The following is a 26,237-nucleotide window of genomic DNA, read 5'->3' as shown; positions in this document are numbered from 1 at the left end:
TCAGAGTTCTTTATTCAAGGTTACAGGCGGGAAGAGGAGTCCCAGGGGTGTCAGGGGTCTTTCAGGGTCCTCCTGTGGGTACCTGTGCTCCGGGGGTCACCAAATGTCCGGGGGTGTCCAGTCCAAGGGCTTAGTGTGTGTGTTCCCCAGTGATGGAGCGGCGTATCGGGCTGAGGGTGGTGAAACGTCTGGGCACGCTCCTCTGGTGGTCGGAGACCTGGGGAACACACACACACAACAGCAATATGAATGGCAGGCAGAAGTACAGATCAGGGCTGGGCAAATATCGTGGTGGGAGACAGAAGGCAGAAACGAGTTACCGGAGGGGCTGAAGATCGGAGAGTAGTCGAGGTCCAGAAGGCAGGTTGGGATAGACGGGGCAGTAGAACAAGGAGGCAGTCAAGAAAGGATCGGTATCACAAACAGGAGTCAGAGCGCAGACAGGCAGGTTACTGGTCCGGGTTTGAAGACGATCTGACAGGGCTTGGCTGAAAACCAGGGCTTGATATACTGGGAGAGGTAGTGGGGAAATGCAGTTCAGCTGGCAGAGTAATTAGAACAGAGTGAGGCAAGGTGAGGATGGTGAGTGGGAAATGCAGTGCAGCTGGCCAGGTAACAAGAGCAGAGCAGGGCAGGTGGAGCTAGTTAGGCTGAGTAGAGAGAGGGAGGTGAGCAGAGTGGAAGATAATTGAATGCAATTAATGTTGCTACCAGGGAGAGAGAGTGCTCATGACATGTTCAATGTCAGCAGCAATTTCCAGTGAGAAATGCTCAGTCTGAAGCCATTCGGCTATGGATTTCACAGCCCTATAATAAGGATACAAGTTATATCACCTTAAAAAGGGTTTATTTACAACCTAAGATGTTGGGAATAGTGGTGTAGGAGAGTCTGAAATGAATTAAATATCCTAACCCTAAGCTACAGTGCCTTCGGAAAGTATTCAGACCCGTTGACTTTTTCCACATTTTGTTACAGCCTTATTCTAAAATGGATTAAATTAAATTAAATAAATCCTCAGCAATATACACACAATACCCCATAATGACAAAGCGAAAACAGGTTTTTATATATTTTTGCAAATTTATAAAAAACACAAATACCTTACTTACATAAGTATTCAGACCTTTGCTATGAGGCTCGAAATTGAGCTCAGGTGTATCCTGTTTCCATTGATCATCCTTGAGATGTTTCTACAACTTGATTGGAGTCCACATGTGGTAAATTCTATTGATTGGACATTATTTGGAAAGGCACACATCTGTCTACATAAGGTCCCATATTTGACAGTGCATGTCAGAGCAAAAACCAAGCCATGAGGTTGAAGGAATGGTCCGTAAAGCTCTGAAACAGGATTGTGTTGAGGCACAGATTTGGGGAAGGGTACCAAAAAATGTCAGCAGCATTGAAGATCCCCAAGAACACAGTGGCCTCCATCATTCTTAAATAGAAGTAGTTTGGAACCACAAAGACTCTTCCTAGAGCTGGCCGCCCAGCCAAACTGAGCAATCGGGGGAGAAGGGCCTTGGTCAGGGAGGTGACCAAGAACCCGATGGTCACTCTGACAGAGCTCTAGAGTTCCTCTGTGGAGATGGGAGAACCTTCCAGAAGGACAACCATCTCTGCAGCACTCCACCAAACAGGCCTTTATGGTAGAGTGGCCAGACGGAAGCCACTCCTCAGTAAAAGGCACTTGACAGCCCGCTTGGAGTTTGCTAAAAGGCACCTAAAGACTCTCAGAGCATGAGAAACAAGATTCTCTGGTCTGAGGAAACCAAGACTGAACACTTTGGCCTGAATGCGGAGCGTCACTTCTGGAAGAACCCTGGCACCATCCCTACGGTGAAGCATGGTGGTGGCAGTATCATGCTGTGGGGATGTTTTTCAGCGGCAGGGACTGGGAGTCAGGATCGAGGCAAAGATGAACGGAGCAAAGTACAGAGAGGTCCTTGATGAAAACCTGCTCCAGAGCGCTCAGGACCTCAGACTGGGGCAAAGGTTCACCTTCCAACAGGACAACAACCCTAAGCACACAGCCAAGACAACGCAGGAGTAGCTTCAGGACAAGTCTCTGAATATCCTTGAGCGCCCAGCCAGAGCCCGTACTTGAACCCGATCTAACATCTCTGGAGAGTCTTGAAAATAGCTGTGCAGCAACGCTCCCCATCCAACCAGACAGAGCTTGTGAGGATCTGCAGAGAAGAATGGGGAACTCCCCAAATACAGGTGTGCCAAGCTTGTAGCGTCATACCCAAGAAGACTCAAGGCTGTAATCGCTGCCAAAGGTGCTTCAACAAAGTACTGAGTAAAGGGTCTGAATACTTATGTAAATGTAATTTTTCAGTTTATTATTTTTAATAAATTAGCAAAAATGTCTAAAATCCTGTTTTTGCTTTGTTGAGGGGGAAAAACAATTTAATCAATTTTAGAATAAGGCTGTAACCTAACAAAATTTGGAAAAAGTAAAAGGTTCTGAATACTTTCCGACGGTATGTTTAATGTCAGCAGCATTTTCCAGTGAGAAATACTCAGTCTGAAGCCATTCGGCTATGGGTTTCACAGCCCTATAATAAGGATACAAGTTATATCACATTTAAAAGGGTTTATTTACAACCTATGGGGCCTAACTTCGTCCTTCATGACTGGGAAAGGCCTCGTTTCTAGGCTGTAGAAAATCCTACATCCATCTCATTAGATCAGAACAGGATGGATGAACAGTGATTCATATTACTGGTTGCATCCTAAAAAAAGGATAGTTGTGTTTTGCTGCATAACACACTTACATTATCTGTCTACCCATATCATGTGGATCATTGTCAGGTTATTTGATATATAAGCTTCAGTAAAAAAAAGAACAGCATGGTTATAATAACACTTTAAACAGGTAGTTTGTAAATGTGTAGAATGTGTTTGTTTTGGGTCCACACTGGTATGTTAATTTATGTAAATTAGACAGTCACAGAGTATTTTTTTCTGAATAACTGGTCAGGGCATAGCACCTTCCACTCAGCTTCAGGCAACTTTGATGTAAGGCTTGATCACACCTGTAGTGACTACTTCTATCCGTCACGCCCATTGTTGCTTATCCATTGTTCACTAGATATATCAACGTAATTACACCCAACACTAGCTATATCAATGTAATTATACCCAACACAACGTTGAAAAACAGAATGCTTCCCACCACTAGATCACATAAATCGACGTGAGCTGGACGTGATCCCAACGCTGCCACCAATGTAGTGGAAGAAAGTGAAAGCTGCAACAGGGACTCTAACCAGGGCTCATACGTGGCAAAGTGAGCTCTAACGGCCGTTGCCATTAAAGCCTAGTAGGCCTCTGGGCAGAGGCAGTAGGCCTACAATGCTTTCATATGCCTTGTTACAATAACCTAAGTATGTAACATGGCCTTGGAAGTGCTATAAGTGTAAGCCAACATAATTCATTATATTACATTAACCTGTTTAACTGCATTGATATTGCTTAATTGATCATAGTCCAGACTCATTATAGTTGCAAATTCCATGCAGTTGCACCAGCGGAATTGAAACCAAACAGATTTTCTTTGCAGGTCTTCTTTTTCCCCACATTTATTGATTAATTAATTTCCCATCATGAAAATGTATTCCCATTCCCCAATAAAATACCTTAATCGATAATCCCCCAAAAAAAAAAAAAAAAACCCAGACAAATACAGCTTTTCACTCCAATCTGGAAACCCTCATAAAATTCGACATAGCACCAGTATCCCAAAGTATTAAGCGAAAACAAGCATAGAAAACAGCATTGGCATTAATAAAAAAAAATAAAAAATTCGGTGACATCCTGGTTGATTAACAATATTGGGTTGTTAACACGTTTGTCTTTTTATATAAATAAATGTGGGACACAAAAAAAGGCAATGTAGAACATCATTGCCCAAAATGCATTGCTCCAATAACTTTCAAAAGATTGTTCCGAAGTTTGCCCACCAAAAATGGATCTTCCTATGAATGAAGTCGCACAAAAATGTGTGTATTTTCCTAAGAATGAAGTCGCACAAAAATGTGTGTATTTTCAAACGAATTAAGCCACAAAAAAACACACGAAATCTGCACATATTTGCATGAATTGAGTGTGAGATTGTGTTGGCTCAGGCATGTCAGGAAGCCATTGTAAAGTAGGCCTCGGCTAGCACATGGCCAGTAGGAAAACTTTGGATGATTTCAAATAGTCTGAAATGGTGACTGCTCTCTAGGAAGTGTGATCATCTGACCATATTCAAACATTATTATTTAAATTCTCTACATTCCATTCTCCTCATGTCTTCAATCCCCCCACCTCCCTATCCTCAGATAGTCATGCAAGTTAGTCGTTTTCTTGAAAATGCTTCATTGGAATATAACACCAATGTACAGTGGGGGGAAAAAGTATTTAGTCAGCCACCAATTGTGCAAGTTCTCCCACTTAAAAAGATGAGAGAGGCCTGTAATTTTCATCATAGGTACACGTCAACTATGACAGACAAATTGAGATTTTTTTTCTCCAGAAAATCACATTGTAGGATTTTTAATGAATTTATTTGCAAATTATGGTGGAAAATAAGTATTTGGTCACCTACAAACAAGCAAGATTTCTGGCTCTCACAGACCTGTAACTTCTTCTTTAAGAGGCTCCTCTGTCCTCCACTCGTTACCTGTATTAATGGCACCTGTTTGAACTTGTTATCAGTATAAAAGACACCTGTCCACAACCTCAAACAGTCACACTCCAAACTCCACTATGGCCAAGACCAAAGAGCTGTCAAAGGACACCAGAAACAAAACTGTAGACCTGCACCAGGCTGGGAAGACTGAATCTGCAATAGGTAAGCAGCTTGGTTTGAAGAAATCAACTGTGGGAGCAATTATTAGGAAATGGAAGACATACAAGACCACTGATAATCTCCCTCGATCTGGGGCTCCACGCAAGATCTCACCCCGTGGGGTCAAAATGATCACAAGAACGGTGAGCAAAAATCCCAGAACCACAAGGGGGGACCTAGTGAATGACCTGCAGAGAGCTGGGACCAAAGTAACAAAGCCTACCATCAGTAACACACTACGCCGCCAGGGACTCAAATCCTGCAGTGCCAGACGTGTCCACCTGCTTAAGCCAGTACATGTCCAGGCCCGTCTGAAGTTTGCTAGAGTGCATTTGGATGATCCAGAAGAGGATTGGGAGAATGTCATATGGTCAGATGAAACCAAAATATAACTTTTTTGGTAAAAACTCAACTCGTCGTGTTTGGAGGACAAAGAATGCTGAGTTGCATCCAAAGAACACCATACCTACTGTGAAGCATGGGGGTGGAAACATCATGCTTTGGGGCTGTTTTTCTGCAAAGGGACCAGGGCGACTGATCCGTGTAAAGGAAAGAATGAATGGGGCCATGTATCGTGAGATTTTGAGTGAAAACCTCCTTCCATCAGCAAGGGCATTGAAGATGAAACGTGGCTGGGTCTTTCAGCATGACAATGATCCCAAACACACCGCCCGGGTAACGAAGGAGTGGCTTCGTAAGAAGCATTTCAAGGTCCTGGAGTGGCCTAGCCAGTCTCCAGATCTCAACCCCATAGAAAATCTTTGGAGGGAGTTGAAAGTCTGTGTTGCCCAGCGACAGCCCCAAAACATCACTGCTCTAGAGGAGATCTGCATGGAGGAATGGGCCAAAATATCAGCAACAGTGTGTGAAAACCTTGTGAAGACTTACAGAAAACGTTTGACCTGTGTCATTGCCAACAAAGGGTATATAACACAGTATTGAGAAACTTTTGTTATTGACCAAATACTTATTTTCCACCATAATTTGCACAATTGGTGGCTGACTAAATACTTTTTTTCCCCACTGTAGTTTGCTGTCATCTCATTAGTATAATGTATTCTAATAGTAATATAATTACTCTATGCAATAATAAACCCTTTCACAGTGATAACTTTTCTATGAGCCCTCTCTGTGTTTTATGGACTATAGAGATTATACATCTGCCTTAGAGATTTTCATGATGATTGCCAGTTCTGATGAGAAATTAATGAATGACTTAGCCAGACTATTTTTGTTTCTCTTATCCTTTTTCATTGAGCCTTGGTAAAGTACTATCATGTCATGTGTCTGTTTTGGTGATTTGGAAGCCAATCACTCATGGTGTTCACATACCTTGGCTGGTCCTTGTTGGAAGACCACTTTCTGAGTACCACTTGGTGCTACACTGGTTGTGGTGAAAATGATATTGCGTTCAAATCCATTTAGTGTGACTGCCATTTGTGGTTTCCCATCATTGGTCTGTATCCTCCAAAGGTCCCACTCCTCCCTGAGCAGAGACCCCTTGTACCTTAGTGTGGACACAAAGACATAGGAGGGAGGCAGGCCATCTGGAAACAAGTTTCTGTGGGCCAAAAAATAAAACAATCAGTCAATCACATCACATCACTATGAAACAACCAGAGTGATGTGTACCAGATATTTATAGTAGGCTTGGCAATACAGACATGGCATGATGTTTTAAGCTTACTTTGTGCTTTCACTCAGGTCAACACGAGATGTCACCTGAAAGGCCTTGGCGCCATAAAAAGACCCTTGAGTTTTTTTTACTTTTTTGGCCAAATCCAGATACCGTAGAATATCGAAGCCCTTCACATCACCGTTATCGACTGGGATTCTGCTTGGACAAACAGTCTCTGTAATGAAGCGAATAAGAGAGTGTTGAATGAATTGTAAAGAAATAGAACATGGCAGAGTGAGTTTTTTTGTGTGGCTGGTTGAACACCACAAACACATTTTCATAGAAGTACCACCATACTGTACTTTGCTCAGGTTGGGCTGTATGTTCATTTAGAGTTAAATCCATGGAACGCAATAATTTATTTCATTTGGCCTGGACGCCGAAGTGTAAAAATGTGTTGTAATAAAATACATTGGCATGGAACACTGCCTATATTTAGCAAATAGGCAGTCTGGCTAAAGAACATCCCTCTGATTGGAAAAAACGGACAGAATTTGACCATTACACCCATACCCTAAACACTCATCTTAATTATTAATGAAACTTGCGAAAGCAAAAGTGCCCACTTTAAATATATTTATTATTTAGAACGCTACTCCTCTTACACCGTCTAAGCTAAAAACGCCATTCAAACGTTCAAATGTGTAGACTGTCTGGAATAGTATGCTATTGTACAACTTTTGGATAACATTTATACTTTTTAAAGTATAAAACGTTTTTGTCCTTCTTAAAAAACCTCATCCACTTAAATGGGATTTCTTCAACATTCTAAAGGTTCCATTGTTAAAAACTCCCTTGACCTCCAAAATTCTATTCAAAGTAAACTTGAAGAAACTTTCGAAGTTCTTGAAATGTTCCGTATTGACTGACCTTCATGTCTTAGAGTAATGATGGACTGTCGTTTGTCTTTGCTTATTTGAGCTGTTCTTGCCATAATATGGACTTGGTCTTTTACCAAATAGGGATATCTTCTGTATACCAACCCTACCTTGTCACAGCACAACTGATTGGCTCAAATGCACTACGAAGGAAAGAAATTCCACAAATTAACTTTTAACAAGGCACACCTGTTAATTTAAGTGCATTCCAGGTGACTACCTCATGAAGCTGGTTGAGAGAATGCCAAGAGTGTGCAAAGCTGTCATCAAGGCAAAGGGTGGCTACTTTGAAGAATATAAAATATAAAATAGATTTCGATATGTTTGACACTTTTTTTGTCACTACATGATTCCATATGTGTTATTTCATAGTTTTGACATCTTCACTATTACTCTACAATGTAGAAAATAGTAATAATAAAGAAAACCCTTGAATTAATAGGTGTGTCCAAACTTTTGGCTGGTACAGCACAATTATTAGGCAAGTCAGTATTTTGACCATATCATCATTATTATGCATATTTCCCAACTCCAAGCTGTATAAGTTGGAATGCTTATTGGATTTAAGTGTATCAGGTGATGTGTATTTGTGTAATGAGGGAGGTGTGGCCTAAGGAGATCAACACCCTATATCAAGGTGTGTATAATTATTAGGCAGCTTCTTTTCCTCAGGCAAAATGGGCCAAAATATAGATTTAACTGACTCTGAAAAGTCAAACATTTTAAAAGTTATTTCAGAGGGATGCAGCACTCTTGAAATTGCTAAGATATTGGGGCGTGATCACAGAACCATCAAACGTTTTGTTGCAAATAGTCAACAGGGTTGCAAGAACCGTGTTGAGAAAAAAATATGTAAATTAACTGCCAAAGGTTTGAGAAGAATCAAACGTGAAGCTACCAGGAACCCATTATCCTCCAGTGCTGTCATATTCCAGAACTGCAACCTACCTGGAGTGCCCAGAAGTACAAGGTGTTCAGTGCTCAGAGACAAGGCCAAGGTAAGGAAGGCTGAAACCCGACCACCACTGAACAAGACACATAAGTTGAAACGTCAAGACTGGGCCAAGAAATATCTGAAGACAGATTTTTCAAAGGTTTTCTGGACTGATGTGATGAGAGTGACTCTTGACAGAACAGATGGATGGGCCCGTGGCTGGATCATTAACGGGCACGAGCTCCACTTCGACTCAGACGCCAGCAAGGTGGAGTTGGGGTACTGGTATGGGCTGGTATTATTAAAGATGAGCTAGTTTGACCTTTTCGGGTTGAAGATGGACACAAACTCAACTCCCAAACATACTGCCAGTTTTTAGAAGACACTTTCTTCAAGCAGTGGTACAGGAAAAAGTCTGCATCTTTCAAGAAGACCATGATTTTTATGCAGGACAATTCTCCATTGCATGCATCGAAGTACTCCACTGCGTGGCTAGCCAGTAAAGGCCTTAATGATGAAAAAATTATGACATGGTCCCCTTCCTCATCTGACCTAAACCCTATTGAGAACTTGTGGTCCCTTCTTAACCGGTCGATTTACGGTGAAGGAAAACAGTACACCTCTCTGACCAGTGTCTGGGAGGCTGTGGTTGCTGCTGCACAAAAAGCGCAGCAGCAACCACATATTTATACAGTTGAAGTCGGAAGTTTACATACACTAGGGTTGGAGTCATTAAAACTCGTCTTTCAACCACTCCACAAATTTCTTGTTAACAAACTATCATTTTGGCAAGTCAGTTAGGACATCTACTTTGTGCATGACACAAGTAATTTATCCAACAATTGTTTACAGACAGATTATTTCACTTATAATTCACTGTATCACAATTCCAGTGGGTCAGAAGTTTACATACACTAAGTTGACTGTGCCTTTAAACAGCTTGGAAAATTCCAGAAAATGATGTCATGGCTTTAGAAGCTTCTGATAGGCTAATTGACATCATTTGAGTCAAGGCCTACCTTCAAACGCTGTGCCTCTTGCTTGACAACATGGGAAAATCAAAAGAAATCAGCCAAGACCTCAGAATTTTTTTTTGTAGACCTCCACAAGTCTGGTTCATCCTTGGGAGCAATTTCCAAACGCCTGAAGGTACCACATTCATCTGTACAAACAATAGTACGCAAGTATAAACACCATGGGACCATGCAGCCGTCATACCGCTCAGGAAGGCGACACGTTCTGTCTCCTAGAGATTAACGTACTTTGGTGTGTAAAGTGCAAATCAATCCCAGAACAACAGCAAAGGACCTTGTGAAGATGCTGGAGGAAACAGGTACAAAAGTATCTATATCCACAGTAAAACGAGTCCTATATCGACATAACCTGAAAGGCCGCTCAGCAAGGAAAAAGCCACCGCTCCAAATCCTCCATAAAAAAGCCAGAATACAGTTCGCAACTGCACATGGGGACTGATATGATGTTTTTATGGTATAATGGTCTCATGTCATAGTATCGTGGGGAATAGGTTAGAGTTACTAGATAAGTGGTTAGGAGACAGAAAGTCTACATTCCATTATGTCAAAGGAGATTACTGATGTTTAGGATAGGGACTTGGGGTAAAGATTGATGAACATCAAAGACAGGGAGTTCCCATGGAGACTTGCCAGATGTATGCCAGGAAGAGGGTAATAGAGGGTATATAAGAACTGCAACCTACCTATAGAGAGTGTCTTCTTTGTTGAAGTTAGTTCGTAACACCAAGGGGCAAAGCTCTGGTCATTGTTGTAACGAACCCGGTACCAATCATTAAACATTTGCATTAACTGTCTACAAAGTGTCTAAGTATATCCTTGCATCCTTGATTCTTTGATACCCGAGAAACTCATCAACGGGATGCATTCTACAGCTCAACTAACAGGTAAGCAGACCTTCATTTTTTGAATTATGTCAAAATCTGCTTATCTGTGGTAAAGCTGAACTGTAACGAACTTTAAAATTCAATATTTTAAAGGGGGACGATGAGTGGGTTGAATTATGTAAAGGGATGTAAGGAGGAATATTAAATTGCACAATTACATGATGCTATGATTCAAAACATGGTGTGTTAATAGTAATTTGCATAAATTGGTAAAGAGAGACTATGATGTGTTGTATCATCATAGGAGTAAATTAGATGAAGCTCTAATGTGTTGTATCATCATATGAGTAAATTAGATGAAGCTCTGATGTGTTGTATCATCATAGGAGTAAATTAGATGAATCTCTGATGTGTTGTATCATCATAGGAGTAAATTAGATGAAGCTCTGATGTGTTGTATCATCATGGAATAATTCATGAAATAAGTATTCTGATGTGTTGTATCATCATGGAATAATTCATGAAATAAGTATTCTGATGTGTTGTATCATCATGGAATAATTCATGAAATAAGTATTCTGATGTGTTGTATCATCATGGAATAATTCATGAAATAGAGAGATGTGTAGTATCATTATGAAAAGCGATAAACGTCTTTGGTAGACAAACGTAGAAAGATGCGAGGTTCGAGTCCTCAGCGATAAACGTCTTTGGTAGACGAACGTAGAAAGATGCGAGGTTCGAGTCCTCAGCGATAAATGTTTTTGGTAGACGAACGTAGAAAGATGCGAGGTTCGAGTCCTCAACATGACGAGATTATGGAGTGTACGACATTATAAAATAGAATCAGAGGTTCAAGTCCTTGGTAATAGGTTCGAGGCCTACAGTTGAAGTTTAAAAAATCCTTAATAGAAGGTTATAAATGCCCTATCAGGTATTTTGGTCTAGGTTTGAGGCCTATAGTTGAAGGTTACAGTCCTTAGTGCAGAGTTGTGAGGTTCGAGGCCCCAACAGAGCAGGAATTCTTTATTATGATGTTTAATTCATAATGGTTAAAAAAATATATATTATGAATGAGTGGGTTTAAGGCCCTTTTGAATTAATATTTTAATGAATTACTCAAAATGGCTAGGAGAGGGAGCCAATGACAAGTAACATATTGAATCATAGCACCAAAAATGACAAATAGGAACAACATTTTAATACATTATCAGAAGTGGATATTTGATGCAAGTGTGTAATTACTAACATTGAATGTTACTAACATTGCATGAAATAATAATAGTGATAGGTAAGCATAGAGGTGATAATGAATATCCTCAGGAGAGTAGTTAAAAGGGGTAAATAGAGCTTGATGTTATTTTAGAGAGTAGTGGAAAGTCTGTGTTTTCTGGGACAGGAACGGCAGTGTCCTTGGAAATTACAGTCTGTTTTTTTTGGGTTCCGCTGAGAGAATGAAGGAGAGGCTGATTTGGGTTGAATGAGGATTGTTAAAGTAACTAAAGGATTATTTGATGTGAGTATCTATAAGTTTCTAACGTTCTATATGGAGTTGTGACGATGTGGAAATAGTAATGACAAAATCATAATTAGAGTGTCATGTTTGTATTAAACTTGCTCACCCAAACGTAGACGTACGTCGTGGTGGAAAAGTAATTAATATGGGTTTTCTAAGTTTATACCGTTGTTGGATCATGTGATAGTGGAATAAACTGACCATAAGTAATGTTGTTTTAGATGTGATGTATAATATAGTACAAAGCCAATATAGGGTTCAAGTGAACTAATTATCATGGTAGAGCTAACGTAGTAAAATGATGGAACTTCATTTTGTATCAGAGGGTAAGATGAAAAATCATTGTAATGGCGCTATTTGTGGAATTTATTTATCATTTCAATGGCATGGAGTAACAATCTGCATTCATGAATGTAGATTCCACTGCTGATGTGTTGATTGAATGGGTACGACGGAGTATTTGGTTTGGTGATGTTGAATGTATGATTTGAAGCGTGTGTGGTTTAAATAGCAGGACTCTTGTAGCTCGGTTGGTGGAGAATGGTGCTTGCAACACCAGGGTTGTGTGTTCGATTCCCAAGGGGGGCTAGTATAAGTATAAAAAATGTATGAGCTCACTAATTGTGGGTCGCTCGGGATAGGAGCATCAGCTAAATGACTAAAATGTAAAAATGTTAACGGGTATGGAGAGAAGAGTGCGTGGTAGTAATTTTTTTTGCCCATTGAATAAGGTTTTGCTAGATTAAACAAGTGAGAATGGTGGAATATGTCTATAAATATATTGGATCGTGATAAATGGATGATTTCAATATATGATGGTAAACTAGAGCAAGTGTTTGGTGTTACTTGTAGCCTACTTAGAAAGGATAGTTGACTAGATCTCATTCATTCTGATAATGGCGGAGTGATGGTTTCATTGTGTGGCTATGATTTTAGTTGATTACAAGAGAAATAGGATATAGTTTATGACGCATGGAGAAGTGAATGTCTTATATCGTAATAGATAAACTGAACCAAACATGACGTTACTACGGCAATTTAGGATGGTTAATGTTGTTAAGTTCGTTTTTAAACCCTATGATAGAGGTAAATGCAGAACGCTGTTTGAAAGTGTGTTTTATTAGGTCTGCTAGTAAAAATTGAAGAATTTCAATTTTTGTCTGCGGGTGTTAACCATTGGGGCTTGCTGAAACGTGAGAGTGCTGTAAGGGACATTATGGGTTACGTTAGGTGTACAAGGATCGCGTATTTTGTAGGAAGTCATTGGGGGTTGAATGTTTGGTATGAAATGGCTAGCTAGTTAGCGGTGAGAGCTAGTGCGGTTTTCATTAGGTGACATCACTTGCTCTATGAACTGGAAGTAGTTGCTTTGCAAGGATCGCAGATGTTGTATGGTGTGTCGATGGTGAATGTTGTCAATATGTGTAGAGGGTCCCTGGTTCGAGCCCAGGAAGGGAGAGAAAGCAAATCTTTTACATTGATGCTATTGACGTGAATTACTGGTTCATTACTTCTGATAACGATAATCTGTTTATAGTACATTGAACGATGGGAGATAGTTGTTGCTGTTGGCCTGATGGATTAAGTGGACATCTTTTTGTGGGTTTTGGATTATGAAACAATAGGTTTATATTTAAAACATCAATGCAACAGTTTGCGATTATTAAATTACTAGAAAGGGGTTATAGGTTTATAGTAGAAGGTGTAGTTAACTTAATAAACATGGTATTATCCAGTGTTTTGTGAGGGGGCGTTTTTTTTCTCCAGGATTGATGGAAGTCTCCTATAGTATTATGTTAGGGGTAAAGTAGGAGACAACGTATCAAACAATTTTTTCATCGATGCCGGGGATAAGATAGCTAGTCTTACTTAGGAGGAGTACGTGGTTGTATTGGATAATGTATGAAATTTGACATTTAGAGGGAAGTTAGGAACAAAAAAAGGGGAAACTGATATTTCCTAGTTTGATGATAAAGTAAACAATAATGGATTAGTTGATATGGGATCAAAAGGAGCAGATGTAGGGGTTCTATAATCATGGTGAGATTTTAAAAGGATATGATCTGAAGGGTAATCAATTCAACATAATCATTGTAAACTCAGAGGAATTTTGAGTGGTTTTAATATTGTGAGAGATTATATATTATCTTTTTATGGAGTAGTTATGAGGAATTAGTTTGATATAAACGATTATTGATGAGATAGGACTGTGGATATATGTATCATGTTTTGTGTGTAATTACTATCTTTGGATTTTTGATTATATGTTAACGAAATGTATACTTTCTCTTCCAGGAACATGGGGATTTCTTTATATCTCATTGGGATGTTTCAAAAGTCTGTAGGCTAGGTGGAACAGTTAGTAAAATTCAGTAGTCTCTAATCTGTAGGCTTGATGGAACAATTCGTTGAATGATTTCAATGACCTCTGCAATCTGTCCTGGCTTTATAGTGTGGCTTGATCACCCGCACTGTAAATCCTTGAGGCATGCTGAATTGGGGGTTAGTTATGATAAGGATAATTGTGAAGAAGTTTATAATTTGGTAATAATGTATATGAATCTAACCATAAAATAACTAAAGAGAGAGGGAGCTATACTGAATGAGGGATACCTGTTGCTAGTTAAGTGTACTAATCTTGGATTACTTTACGGGATAGAAGTAAATTGAGGTATTATCAAATTTGGTCATTTTAATTTCATTTTTATTAGGGTTTAATAAACAATGTTGGTGTTTTGTTTTTGAAAGCATGAATCACGTTGTGACTCATGTGTTCAAAAGAGGGGGTAGTAATAATGGTAAGAGGATTTATTGGTATATTTGCATATTGTATTAAGAATATGAGCAGTAGTAAGTAATGTGTTATGGGTTAGATTAAATGTTTTAGGGGAAAATGTATTTGTGGTATAAGGCAGAATTTAGAGGAGGCCTTTCTATTACATTAGTGACTATAACAAGCTGCAAGAATGTGCACTTCCTAATCTAAAAGGCTTAGCAGGACTGATAAGAAGACAGGATGAAGTAGCATGCTGTGTCTCAACTAACAATGTTATGCAGACTTTCTTTCGAAAAGGTGAAGGCTTCTCTGCCAGACCTACCAGGAGAATCAGGATTTTTTTTGCAACTTGGAGACTATGTGGTGGTAAAGGATTAAGGAAGTAATTGATGGACAACACCCAAGTGGGAAGGTTAGTAATAGGTGTTGATGGCTACCTTGATGGAGGGGCAAGTAAGAGAGAGAGTTTCCTAGATCTGTATGTACCATTGTAGGATTTTTCTAACGCAGAGGAGGAAGATGGCACCGCTTCGGCTGAGCATTGTTTTGTTTTGTCTGTGTGTTTTTGCAGCAGAGACTATTGGTATGCTGATAGAAGGACACAACAACAGAGAGATGGTGATAAATGGAGAAGGACTCTGCATGATCATAGAACTAGTGAAGGAAGAAGGTTCATGCATCATCACACAGTCTACACCAACGGAGGTATGGATAGAGGGGAGATTGAACAGGTATCATGTCAACCAATGCAACGGATTGCTACGAGGAAACTGACGATCTAGAGATGAGGGAGATGAGGATACTGTTGATGACGATTATCAGGTGATGGAGGATGATGTTTGAGGAATGATACTGATGAGATGTGGGTTATGGCTGATTACCTCAGTGGAGGAACAGAGCTATAGACCTCCAATAATTTCAAGATTTTCCAGATTTTCAGGAATCAACTGGCTGTCATTCCATTCGGTTATATGTATTTAAAGGGTTTATCTAATAAAAATTGGGAAGTATATTAGGAATTGGTATTAGGAATAATTGTTAAAGCATGATCATTTGTCATATGATAAATGTTTGTATGGATTTATTGGTTTAGAAATGAAATCAATTAAACTGTTGTGTTTTTGTCTTCTAGTGAGGTAAATACAGATGGTATCTTAATGCATAGTAGGGATAATTTGGCCTAGCATGGTGTGGACCTAAATAAGTAAAAGTAACAAACTATGAACCGGCTGAAGATGAATATCAGAGGGCGTTGAAGACGTTTCTGTAGAATACAATTTCTACATGCAACTGGTCTACAACAACCAATCGAAGATATCAAAGGATTTTCTCATGTTTTTATATCGAAGGAGTGGGAAAATAGTTCACCATTGAGTGAGAATGGAGAAAGATCTGTTCAAATGCAACATTTCTCATGTTGTTGGTATAATGGTTGGCAAATGGACATGACATTGAAATTGTGGAGTTGGTGGTGAATCGAATGAGACATTGTAGTTGTGACATTGTAATTGGCAGGTCATTTTGAAATATGAAGCTGTCTGAAGAACATAATGAAGAGACGCCAGAAGATTTAAGTGCTGGGAGGAATAATGGGGTTGCTTGTTGATAATAAAATTGGATTTATCAAAATTTGATAATTTGGGTAGTAGGTATATACACTGCTAAATTAATAGTATTAAGAATGCATTGAGATAATGATCTGTATTTATTATCAGGATGAGGAAGGTCATAATTGAATTATGGATGTTTATAATGTATGATAATATAAGTATACATTCTGAAAGTTGTAATGGAAGTTAAGGTGAGGATTGTGAATGAAATCATGAATATGTTGATTAATTTGGTTAAAGCATTAACATATTAGTAATGATATAGATTTGAAGTATTGGGTGATATTGATATGGATGTTTAGAGTGGTAAATATTTATGTTGATAGGCAAGTACTTAATTGGTTATTATCATGGGGTTATGATATTGTCATATGATCTGAATTTGGTTGAATTATTAAAGCAGGAATAGTTTAGGGATGTAATGATTTAACAGGGAGTGATAATAGAGTGTTATAATGTGTATGTTATATTTGAGGTATATTAGGAGGACAAAGTCGGAGTTGAACGTTGTATATTTTAACAATCATGGGTTTTTAAGAATTGGGTCTGAGATGTTAATCATTAGAATGTGTAATTGATAATCACATGGCATTGGATGTTATTATATTAAGATTAGGAGGATATGGTAATTTGAATGGTGTTGATGTTTTTTTAGTGGTAATTCCATAGGAACATGGATGGCAAGCATTCTAGGTCCTCTAGTGACCATAGTAATTATTGTAGCAATAGTTATGGGGTGATGTTTTCAATTTTTTGGGGGATTGATTTTAAGATCTGTACAAACGATTACTAACATGCCAGTTACTACAGTTAGAGATGTGTCAGTTAATGTTAATGCAAGGAGGGAGAGGACTAATTCTTCTTCTTTGTCATCTTGTTCCAGTTTAGATTCCATTGATAATGTTGATTGAGGACAAGGAATGTTAAATTGGAATTGTATGCCATGGAATTAAGGGTTACAGGAAGAAGATGTGGACAGTCTCAGTCGATCAGATAGATCCCCCAGGTGACCAGTGATAAGCTTGGGGGTCCTCTGACTGCGCGTGGATGATGAAGACGAATGTTTTTGTTATTTTTATATTCATGTGTATAGATTATAATATTCATGTAATTTCGTAATGGTTATGTAGAATTATTGTGTATTGTTGATGTCATGATGGTCACAATTTATTTATATGGATATTTTTTAAATTGCGTGTATCAGAAAAAGGGGTCAATTTAAAAGGGGGGGATGTCTACGTGGGATTTTTCCTTATATATAAAAAATAAGGTTTTGACTAAATAGATTATTAGCATGAATATATAGCAGTTAATTATGTGTTTATCTTTTACTCAGACTGAGTTTATAGAGGTTTGAGAGGTTTGATATCACATAAGATAGATGACTGAGAATTTATACCTTTGTTGATTAAATAAATGGAGAATCGAGTTGGATTCAGGTATGAAAGGTGGAAGGGATCAATTCTCAGTTATCTAGTATAGTTTAGGATCTAGTCAGAGATATATGTACTACTGATTGGAGAATATTGTATTTTACACGAAGTTATATATGAACTTATGGGGGTTAAGTGATCTTACTTACCACAAGATAAGAAAAAAAAAAGTGGATTGATATGATGTTTTTATGGTATAATGATGTCATGTCATAGTATTGTGGGGAATAGGTTAGAGTTACTAGATAAGTGGTTAGGAGACAGAAAGTCTACATTCCATTATGTCAAAGGAGATTTCTGATGTTTAGGATAGCATGAGTGATGTTTAGGATAGGGACTTGGGGTAAAGAGTGATGAACATCAAAGACAGGGAGTGCCCATGGAGACTTGCCAGATGTATGCCAGGAAGAGGGTAATAGAGGGTATATAAGGTAGTGTCTTCTTTGTTCAAGTTAGTTCGTAACACCAAGGGGCAAAGCTCTGGTCATTGCTGTAACGAACCCGGTACCGATCATTAAACATTTGCATTAACTGTTTCTTGATTATTTGATACCCAAGAAACTCATCATAACAGGGACAAAGATCGTACTTTTTGGAGAAATGTCCTCTGGTCTGATGAAACAAAAATATAACTGTTTGGCCATAATGACCATCGATATGTTTGGACGAAAAGGGGGTGCTTGCAAGCCGAAGAACACCATCCCAACCGTGAAGCACGGGAGTGGAAGCATCATGCTGTGGGGGTGCTTTGCTGCAGGAGGGACTGGTGCACTTCACAAAATATATGGCATCATGAGGAAGGAAAATTATGTGGATATACTGAAGCAACATCTCAGTCAGGAAGTTAAAGCTTGGTCGCAAATGGGTCTTCCAAATGGACAAAATACTTCCAAAGTTGTGGCAAAATGGCTTAAGGATAACAAAGTCAAGGTATTGGAGTGGCCAAAGTCAAGGTATTACAAAGCCCTGACCTCAATCCTATAGAAAATTTGTGGGCAGAACTGAAAAAGCGTGTGCGAGCAAGGAGGCCTACAAACCTGATTCAGTTACCCCAGCTTTGTCAGGAGTAAAGGGCCAAAATGTACCCAACTTATTGTGGGAAGCTTGTGGAAGGCTACCCGAAACATTTGACCCAAGTTTAAACAATTTAAAGGCAATTCTACCAAATACTAATTGAGTGTATGTAAACTTCTGACCCACTGAGTGTGATGAAAGAAATAAAAGCTGAAATACATCATTCTCTCTACTATTATTCTGACATTTCACATTCTTAAAATAAAGTGGTGATGATAACTGACCTAAAACAGGGAATTTTTACTAGGATTAAATGTCAGGAATTGTGAAAAACTGAGTTTAAATGTATTTGGCTAAGGTGTATGTGAACTTCCGACGTCAATATATACGTATATATACCGTTCAAAAGTTTGGGGTCACTAAGAAATGTCCTTCTTTTCGAAAGAAAAGCAATTTTTTTGTCCATTAAAATAACATAAAATTGATCAGAAATACAGTGTAGACATTGTTAATGTTGTAAATGGCTATTGTAGCTGGAAACGGCTGATTTTTAATGGAATATCTACATAGGTGTACAGAGGCCCATTATCAGCAACCATCAGTCCTGTGTTCCAACGGCACGTTGTGTTTGCTAATCCAAGTTTATCATTTTAAAAGGCTAATTGATCATTAGAAACCCCTTTTTCAATTGGGTTAGCACAGCTGAAAACTGTTGTGCTGATTAAAGAAGCAATAAAACTGGCCTTCTTGAGACTAGTTGAGTTTCTGGAGCATCAGCAATTGTGGGTTCGATTACAGGCTCAAAATGGCCAGAAATAAATAACTTTCTTCTGAAATTCGTCAGTCTATTCTTGTTCTGAGAAATTAAGGCTATTCCATGCGAGAAATTACCAAGAAACTGAAGATCTCGTACAACGTTGTGTACTACTCCCTTCACAGAACAGCGCAAACTGGCTCTAACAAGAATAGAAATGGGAGTGGGAGACCCCGGTGCACAACTGAGCAAGAGGACAAATACATTAGAGTGTCTAGTTTGAGAAACAGACGCCTCACAGGTCCTCAACTGGCACCTTCATTAAATAGTACCCACAAAACACCAGTCTCAACGTCAAAAGTGAAGAGGCGACTAAGGGATGCTGACCTTCTAGTCAGAGTTTCAAAGAAAAAGCCATATCTCAGACTTGCCAATAAAAATAAAATATTAAGATGGGCAGTCTGAGATATGGCTTTTTCTTTGCAACTCTGCCAAAAGGTCAGCATCCCTGAGTCGCCTCTTCACTGTTGCACAACAGTTTTCAGCTGTGCTAACATAATTGTAAAAGGGTTTTCTAATGATCAATTAGCCTTTTAAAATGATAAACTTGGATTAGCATACACAAAGTGCCATTGGAACACAGGACTGATGGTTGCTGATAATGGGCCTCTGTACACCTATGTAGATATTCCATTAAAAATCAGCAGTTTCCAGCTACAATAGCCATTTACAACATTAACAATGTCTACACTGTATTTCTGATCAATTTTATGTTATTTTAATGGACAAAAAAATTGCTTTTCTTTCGAAAAGAAGGACATTTGTAAGTGACCCCAAACTTTTGAACGGTATTGCCTTCGGAAAGTATTCAGACCCCTTGACTTTTTCCACATTTTGTTACGTTACAGCCTTATTCTAAAATGGATTAAAAAATAAATATCCTTAGCAATCTACACACAATACCACATAATGACAAAGTGAAAACAGGTTTCTATAAATGTTTTGCTAATTTATTAAACATAAAAAACTGAAATACCTTATATACATTCATCTTAAAATAGCTAGGTGTGACAACCATATATCACAGTCATAGTAAGTAAATTTGTCCTCAATAAAGTAGCTATCAGCGAAGTCAGAGCTAGTAAGGGGGGGAAAAGTAACGTGCGATTGTTACTTCACAAAAGGCATTTTATTTATAAACGCTGTGGGATTATTTAAGATACTCTTTGAAGAGGTAGGGTTTCAAATGTTTTTGGATGATGGGCTTGGACTCTGCTATCCTAGCTTCAGGGGGTAGCTGGTTCCAACATTTGGATGCCAGAACAGATAAGAGCTTGAACTGGGCTGACGGGGAGCTGGGTGGTAGGGCGAAGAGTCCAGAGGTGGCAGAACGGAGTGCTCGGTTTGGGGTGTAGGGTTTGAGCATAGCCTGAAGGTAGGGAGGGGCAGTTAATCTTGCTGCTCCGTAGGCAAGTACCATGGTCTTGTAGTGGATGCAAGCTTCGACTGGAAGACAGTGGAGTGTGCGGAGGAGCAGGGTGACATGGGAGAACTTGGGAAGGTTGAACACCAGGCGGGCTGCAGCATTCTGGATAAGCAAGGGTTTGATGGCACAAGCAGGGAGCCCAGCCAACAGCGAGATGCAGTAGTCCAGATGGGAGATGACAAGTAACTGGATTAGGACCTGTACCGCTTCCTGTGTGAGTTAGGGTCATACTCTACGGATGTTGTAGAGCATGAACGTGCAGGAGCGAGTCACTGCTTTGATGTTTGCAGAATATGACAGGGTGTTGTCCAGGGTCACGCCAAGGTTCTTTGCACTCTAGGAGGGGGACACCGTGGAGTTGTCAACCGTGATGTAGAGGTCTTTGAGCGACCAGGCCTTCCCTACAGGTCATCAACTACTTTCATTAAGCTAACTTCCCAATGTTGAATGAACTGCCACGGAACTTACATACATTTCAAATTATACGTTAGGGAAAAGCGCAATGAATAGTGCCACTTTCTAGGATGTCAATATAAATTAATGTATTATGGTTGTTTCAAATTTTGTCTTTTAATAATGATATTTGTTATTGTTTTTACCATCAAGGACCACTTTGGAAAGTGGTGTTTTAGTTTAGTTAATACTTTTAAGTGCTATCCTTTGGGTCCACATTGTACATTTTGTTGAATATGTCTGTTACCCAAATAAATTCATTTCAATTCAGCACTGGTGGAACACATTCTAAACATGAGACAATTAGGTAACAATGTGACTTTTGACACATATCAGCTACTTTGACCACTTTCCCAACAACTTAGACAAAAGCTTAGAGCGCTTGAAATCTTAGTCTACTTCTCCGCTTTTCAAATCTAAAATCAGAACAGACATATATTTTACCAATCTAATGTTACAGCTGTTTTAGTAACTGCATCAACTGCATTTTCTCTATATTTTTCTAGATAACTGAAATGTTGACTACTATCCCAACAAGTTAGACAAAAACTTAGCGCGTATGAAATCTTAGTCTACTTGTCTGCTTTTAAATCTAAACTCAGAACACTACTTCCACTACCACAAAAATACTTTTAAAGAGCTAAAGCAAGTCCCTGTCACAACTTCCTCCGAAGCTGACTCCCCTCCTTGTTCGGGCAGGCTACGGCGTTCGTCATCACCAGCCTTCTAGCCACTGCCGCTCCATATCTCATCATTCCATTTGTCTTGTCTTGTCAATTACACACACCTGGTTCGTATTCCCCTCATTAGTACATGTATAAGTGTTCCCTCTGCCCCCTTGTCCTTGTGGGTGATTGTTTCATGTGAGATGAGTGTAGCTCAGTGGAGCTACCTGTACTTTGTATTGCCGGGGTATGTTTTCCCTATGTAACTGTATTTGTTTTAGTGCGTCTGTTTTGCTCACTTGACTGTAGACGCTATCCAGCGTAACTGTGTACTACGGAATAAACTCTGTATTCTGTGATTTACCCTCCTGCGCCTGACTCCTTCAAATCACACTCTCACAGAATCACCCAGCCGCTATGGAGTCAGGGGGAGAGGAGCGCATGCCTGGAGTCGTGGCACGGGTCCAGGAGCATTCAACGATGCTAGCCAGCTTGGGAGAAGCGATGGATTGGGTTCTTCAGGTCGTCCAATGCCTGGAAAGCAGAGGACCCGATCTGTCAAGACCAGCTGGGCAACCGGATCCAGCCACCCACACCCCAGCACCCAGAGGGATCTATATATCCCGACCACGGGAGTTCGATGGGACAGTTGCTCTCTGCCAAGGATTCCTCCTCCAACTGGAGCTCTACTTCTCCAGCATCAGGCCGGCCCCATCGGAGCGGGAGAAGGTGTCCGCCCTCATCTCCTGCCTCTCGGGGAAAGCCCTGGAGTGGGTCAACGCGGTCTGGAACGAAGGAGGAGCCGCGTTGGACAATTACAGGGAGTTCGCTCGCCTCTTTCGGGCTGTCTTCGATTACCTGCCCGAAGGTCGAGAGGTGAGCGAGCAGCTGGTCCACCTGAGGCAGGGGACGAGGACTGCGCAGGACTTCGCCTTGGAGTTTCGGACTCTAGCAGCTGGGTCCGGGTGGAATGAGCAGGCCCTTATCGACCACTTTCCGTGCCATCTGCGGGAGGACGTCCGAAGGGAGCTAGCCTGCTGAGAAACCATGTTGTTCTTCACGCAACTGGTGGACATGACCATCCGTTTGGATAACCTGCTGGCAGCCAGATGACGTCCTGGATAGGGTCTGCCCGTTCCCACCCCGGCCAACTCGGATCCCGAGCTGATGGAGCTGGGTGGAACCGCTATCCGAGAGAGCAGAGGATGACAGCGCCAGTGTCACTCTGGTGGCACGAAGGGACATTACACTGGACGATGTCGTCAGCGTTCTTTTGGGTCTGGAGGCGGCAGGCAGGGCACTCTCGCATCACCCCAGGTATCGAACACCCACACTTGTTCAGAGCCCTCTGCTGTGCACTGTACCCTACCCAGCTACTTTCCTGATCACATGGTAGTTCCCCAATGTAAGGCGCTAGTCGATTCAGGCGCAGCTGGGAACTTTATGGACAGGGCATTCTCACACAGTCTAGGCATTTCATTGGTTCCCCTATCCATTCCACTCCCCATCAGAGCACTTGATAGTCGACCATTAGGGTCTGGGTTTGTTAGGGAAGTTACAGCATAAGTTACAGCACCAGTCACCATGATTACTAACGAGACTCATTGCGAGAAGGTCACTTTTTTTTATTGAGTCTCCTGCTTTTCCTGTGGTATTAGGTATCCCTTGGTTAGCACTCCACCACCCCACATTCTCATGGCCGCAGAGGGTTCTCACGGGGTGGTCGCGAGAGTGTCAGGGTAGGTGTCTAGGTGTTTCCGTTGGAGCAACCACGGTGGAAAGTCCAGACAGTACCTCCACCGTGCATATTCCCCCGAATAACTCAATTTGGCACACGCGTTTTCTAAAACGCATGCGACCAAGTTACCACCTAATAGGGCGGGGGATTGCACGATAAACCTCCGGGTAGATGCTGTGCCTCCCAGGAGTCTTGTGTATCCCCTGTCAAAGGCTGAAATGGAGGCTTTGGAAACATACATCACGAGTGCCTGTGCCAGGGGTATATACGTCCCTCCACTTCACCCACCTCCTCAAGTTTCTTTTTTGTGAAGAAGAAAGACGGCTGTCTGCGCCCTTGCATTGATTATCGACCACTGAAAAAGGAGACGATAAGATTCAGTTATCCTCTCCCCCTCATTCCTTCAGTGATCGAGTCAATGCATGGGGCGCGCTTCTTCACCAAATTAGATCTCAGGAGTGCGTACAACCTGGTGCGTATCCGAGAGGAGGATGAGCAGAAGACAGCATTCAGTACAACCACGGGGCATTATGAATACCTGGTGATGCCCTAAGGTTTGATGAATGCTCCATCCGTCTTCCAGTCCTTTGTGAACGAGGTGTTTCGGGACATGCTTGGTCGCGGTGTAGTGGTCTACAACGATGACATTCTGGTGTATTCCGCTATGCGCGCCGAGCATGTGTCCCTGGTTCGCAAAGTGCTGGCCCGACTGTTGGAAAATGACCTTTATGCCAAGGCAGAGAAGTGTATGTTTTTCCAGCAGTCCGTCTCCTTCCACGGTTAAGGAGGTGCAGCGCTTTCTTGGCTTCGCCAACTACTATCGGAGGTTTATCCGTGGCTTTGGCAAGGTCGCAGCTCCCATTACATCTCTGTTGAAGGGTGGGCTGTCCCAGCTCCGCTGGTCTGCTGAGGCTGACAGGATTTCAGTAACCTGAGGGGTCTGTTCACCTCAGCCCCGGTACTGGCCCACCCCGATCCATCACTACCATTCGTAGTGGAGGTGGATGCGTCCTAGGTAGGGATAGGCGCTGTCCTATCTCAACACTTGGGCACGCCACCCAATCTCCGTCCCTGTGCCTTCTTCTCTAAGAAGCTCAGCCCCGGCGGAGCAGAACTACGACGTTGGTGATTGGGATCTGTTGGCTGTTGTCCGAGCCCTGACCGTGTGGAGGCATTGGCTCGAAGGAGCCGAAACACCCTTTCCTCGTCTGGACGGCCCTCCGTAACCTGGAGTACATCCGGGCAGCGAGGAGGCTGAATCCTCACCGGGCCAGTTGGGCCCTATTCTTCACCCAGTTTGATTTCACACTATCATACATCCCGGGTACGAAGAACGTGAAGGCAGACGCATTGTCACGGCTGTATGACACAGAGGAGAGGCCCAGAGACAACACCCCCATACTCCTGGCCTCCTGCATTGTGGCGCCGATAGTATGGGCGATGGACGTGGATATAGAGCAGCCGTTACGCACAGAGCCATCTCCACCTCAGTGTCCAGCTGGGCTGCAGTACGTGCCTGCTCTTATCCGTGATCGTCTGATCTACTGGGCACACACATCACCCTTCTCTGGTCACCCAGGTATCGGTCGTACAGTGCGCTGCCTCACCGGAAAGTACTGGTGGCCTACCTTGGCTAAGGACGTGAGGGTGTATGTCTCCTCCTGCTCGGTGTGCGCCCAGAGTAAGGCACCTACGCACCTCCCAGCGGGTAAGTTACAACCTTTACCAGATCCACAACGACCATGGTCTCACTTGAGTGTTGATTTCCTGACTGATCTTCCCCTCTCCCAAGGTAACACCACCATCCTGTTCATTGTGGACCGCTTTTCCAAGGCCTGCCGCCTCCTTCCTCTGCCCAGTCTCCCACGGCCCTGCAGACTGCGGAGGCCCTGTTTACATACGTCTTTCGGCACTATGGGGTACCAGAGGATATAGTGTCTGACAAGGTCCCCAGTTCACATCCAAGGTCTGGAAGGCGTTCATGGAACGTCTGGGGGGCTCGGTCAGCCTGACCTCGGTCAGCCTGACCTCTGGTTTCCACACCGAGTCTAATGGGCAGGTGAAACGGGTAAATCAGGATGTGGGTAGGTTCCTGCGGTCCTACTGCCAGGACTGGCAGGGGGAGTGGTCGGTGTTCTTGCCACGGGCCGAATATGCCCAGAACTCTCCGTCACTCCTCCACTAGCCTAACGCCATGCCAATGTGTTTTAGGTTACCAACCGGTTCTGGCACCGTGGCACCAGAGCCAGACCGTGGCTCATGCTGTGGATGACTGGTTTGGGCGAGCGGAGGAGACGGATATCCTCGATCCCTCCCTGTTGAGGGATTTCCACCGTCGCCATCCGGCTCGCCTTGCTCCGTGTCCTCCTGGCCGTCCCAGAGGCCGGGGTCGGCGCGCTGCTGGAGCTGCGCGTCAAAGGGGGGGGTACTGTCACGACTTCCTCCGAAGCTGCCTCCCCTCCTTGTTCGGGCAGGCTTCGGCATTCGTCGTCACCGGCTTTCTAGCCACTGCCGCGCCATATCTCATCATTCCATTTGTCTTGTCTTGTCAATTACACACACCTGGTTCATGTTCCCCTCATTAGTACATGTATAAGTGTTCC

At 41.7% G+C, this 26,237-nt stretch overlaps 1 protein-coding gene across 2 annotated transcripts in view; it reads right to left on the bottom strand.

Moving 5' to 3' along the window:
* LOC121575089 (collagen alpha-1(XXI) chain) overlaps nt 1–26,237 on the bottom strand; it is a 117,210-nt gene that overhangs the window by 71,930 nt on the left and 19,043 nt on the right. For both annotated transcript variants that reach the window (XM_041887930.2, XM_041887939.2), the window contains exons 4-5: nt 6,529–6,694; nt 6,174–6,402 (exon numbers count right to left, since the gene is read on the bottom strand). In XM_041887930.2, coding sequence (XP_041743864.2) covers nt 6,174–6,402; nt 6,529–6,694 — 395 coding nt within the window. The remainder of the gene's footprint in view (nt 1–6,173; nt 6,403–6,528; nt 6,695–26,237) is intronic.

Source organism: Coregonus clupeaformis, chromosome 1, assembly GCF_020615455.1.
Source record: "Coregonus clupeaformis isolate EN_2021a chromosome 1, ASM2061545v1, whole genome shotgun sequence".
Classification (NCBI taxonomy): Eukaryota; Metazoa; Chordata; class Actinopteri; order Salmoniformes; family Salmonidae; genus Coregonus; species Coregonus clupeaformis.
The sequence above is the reverse complement of the archived record's forward strand: the minus strand, read 5'-3'. Positions and strand labels throughout refer to the sequence as shown.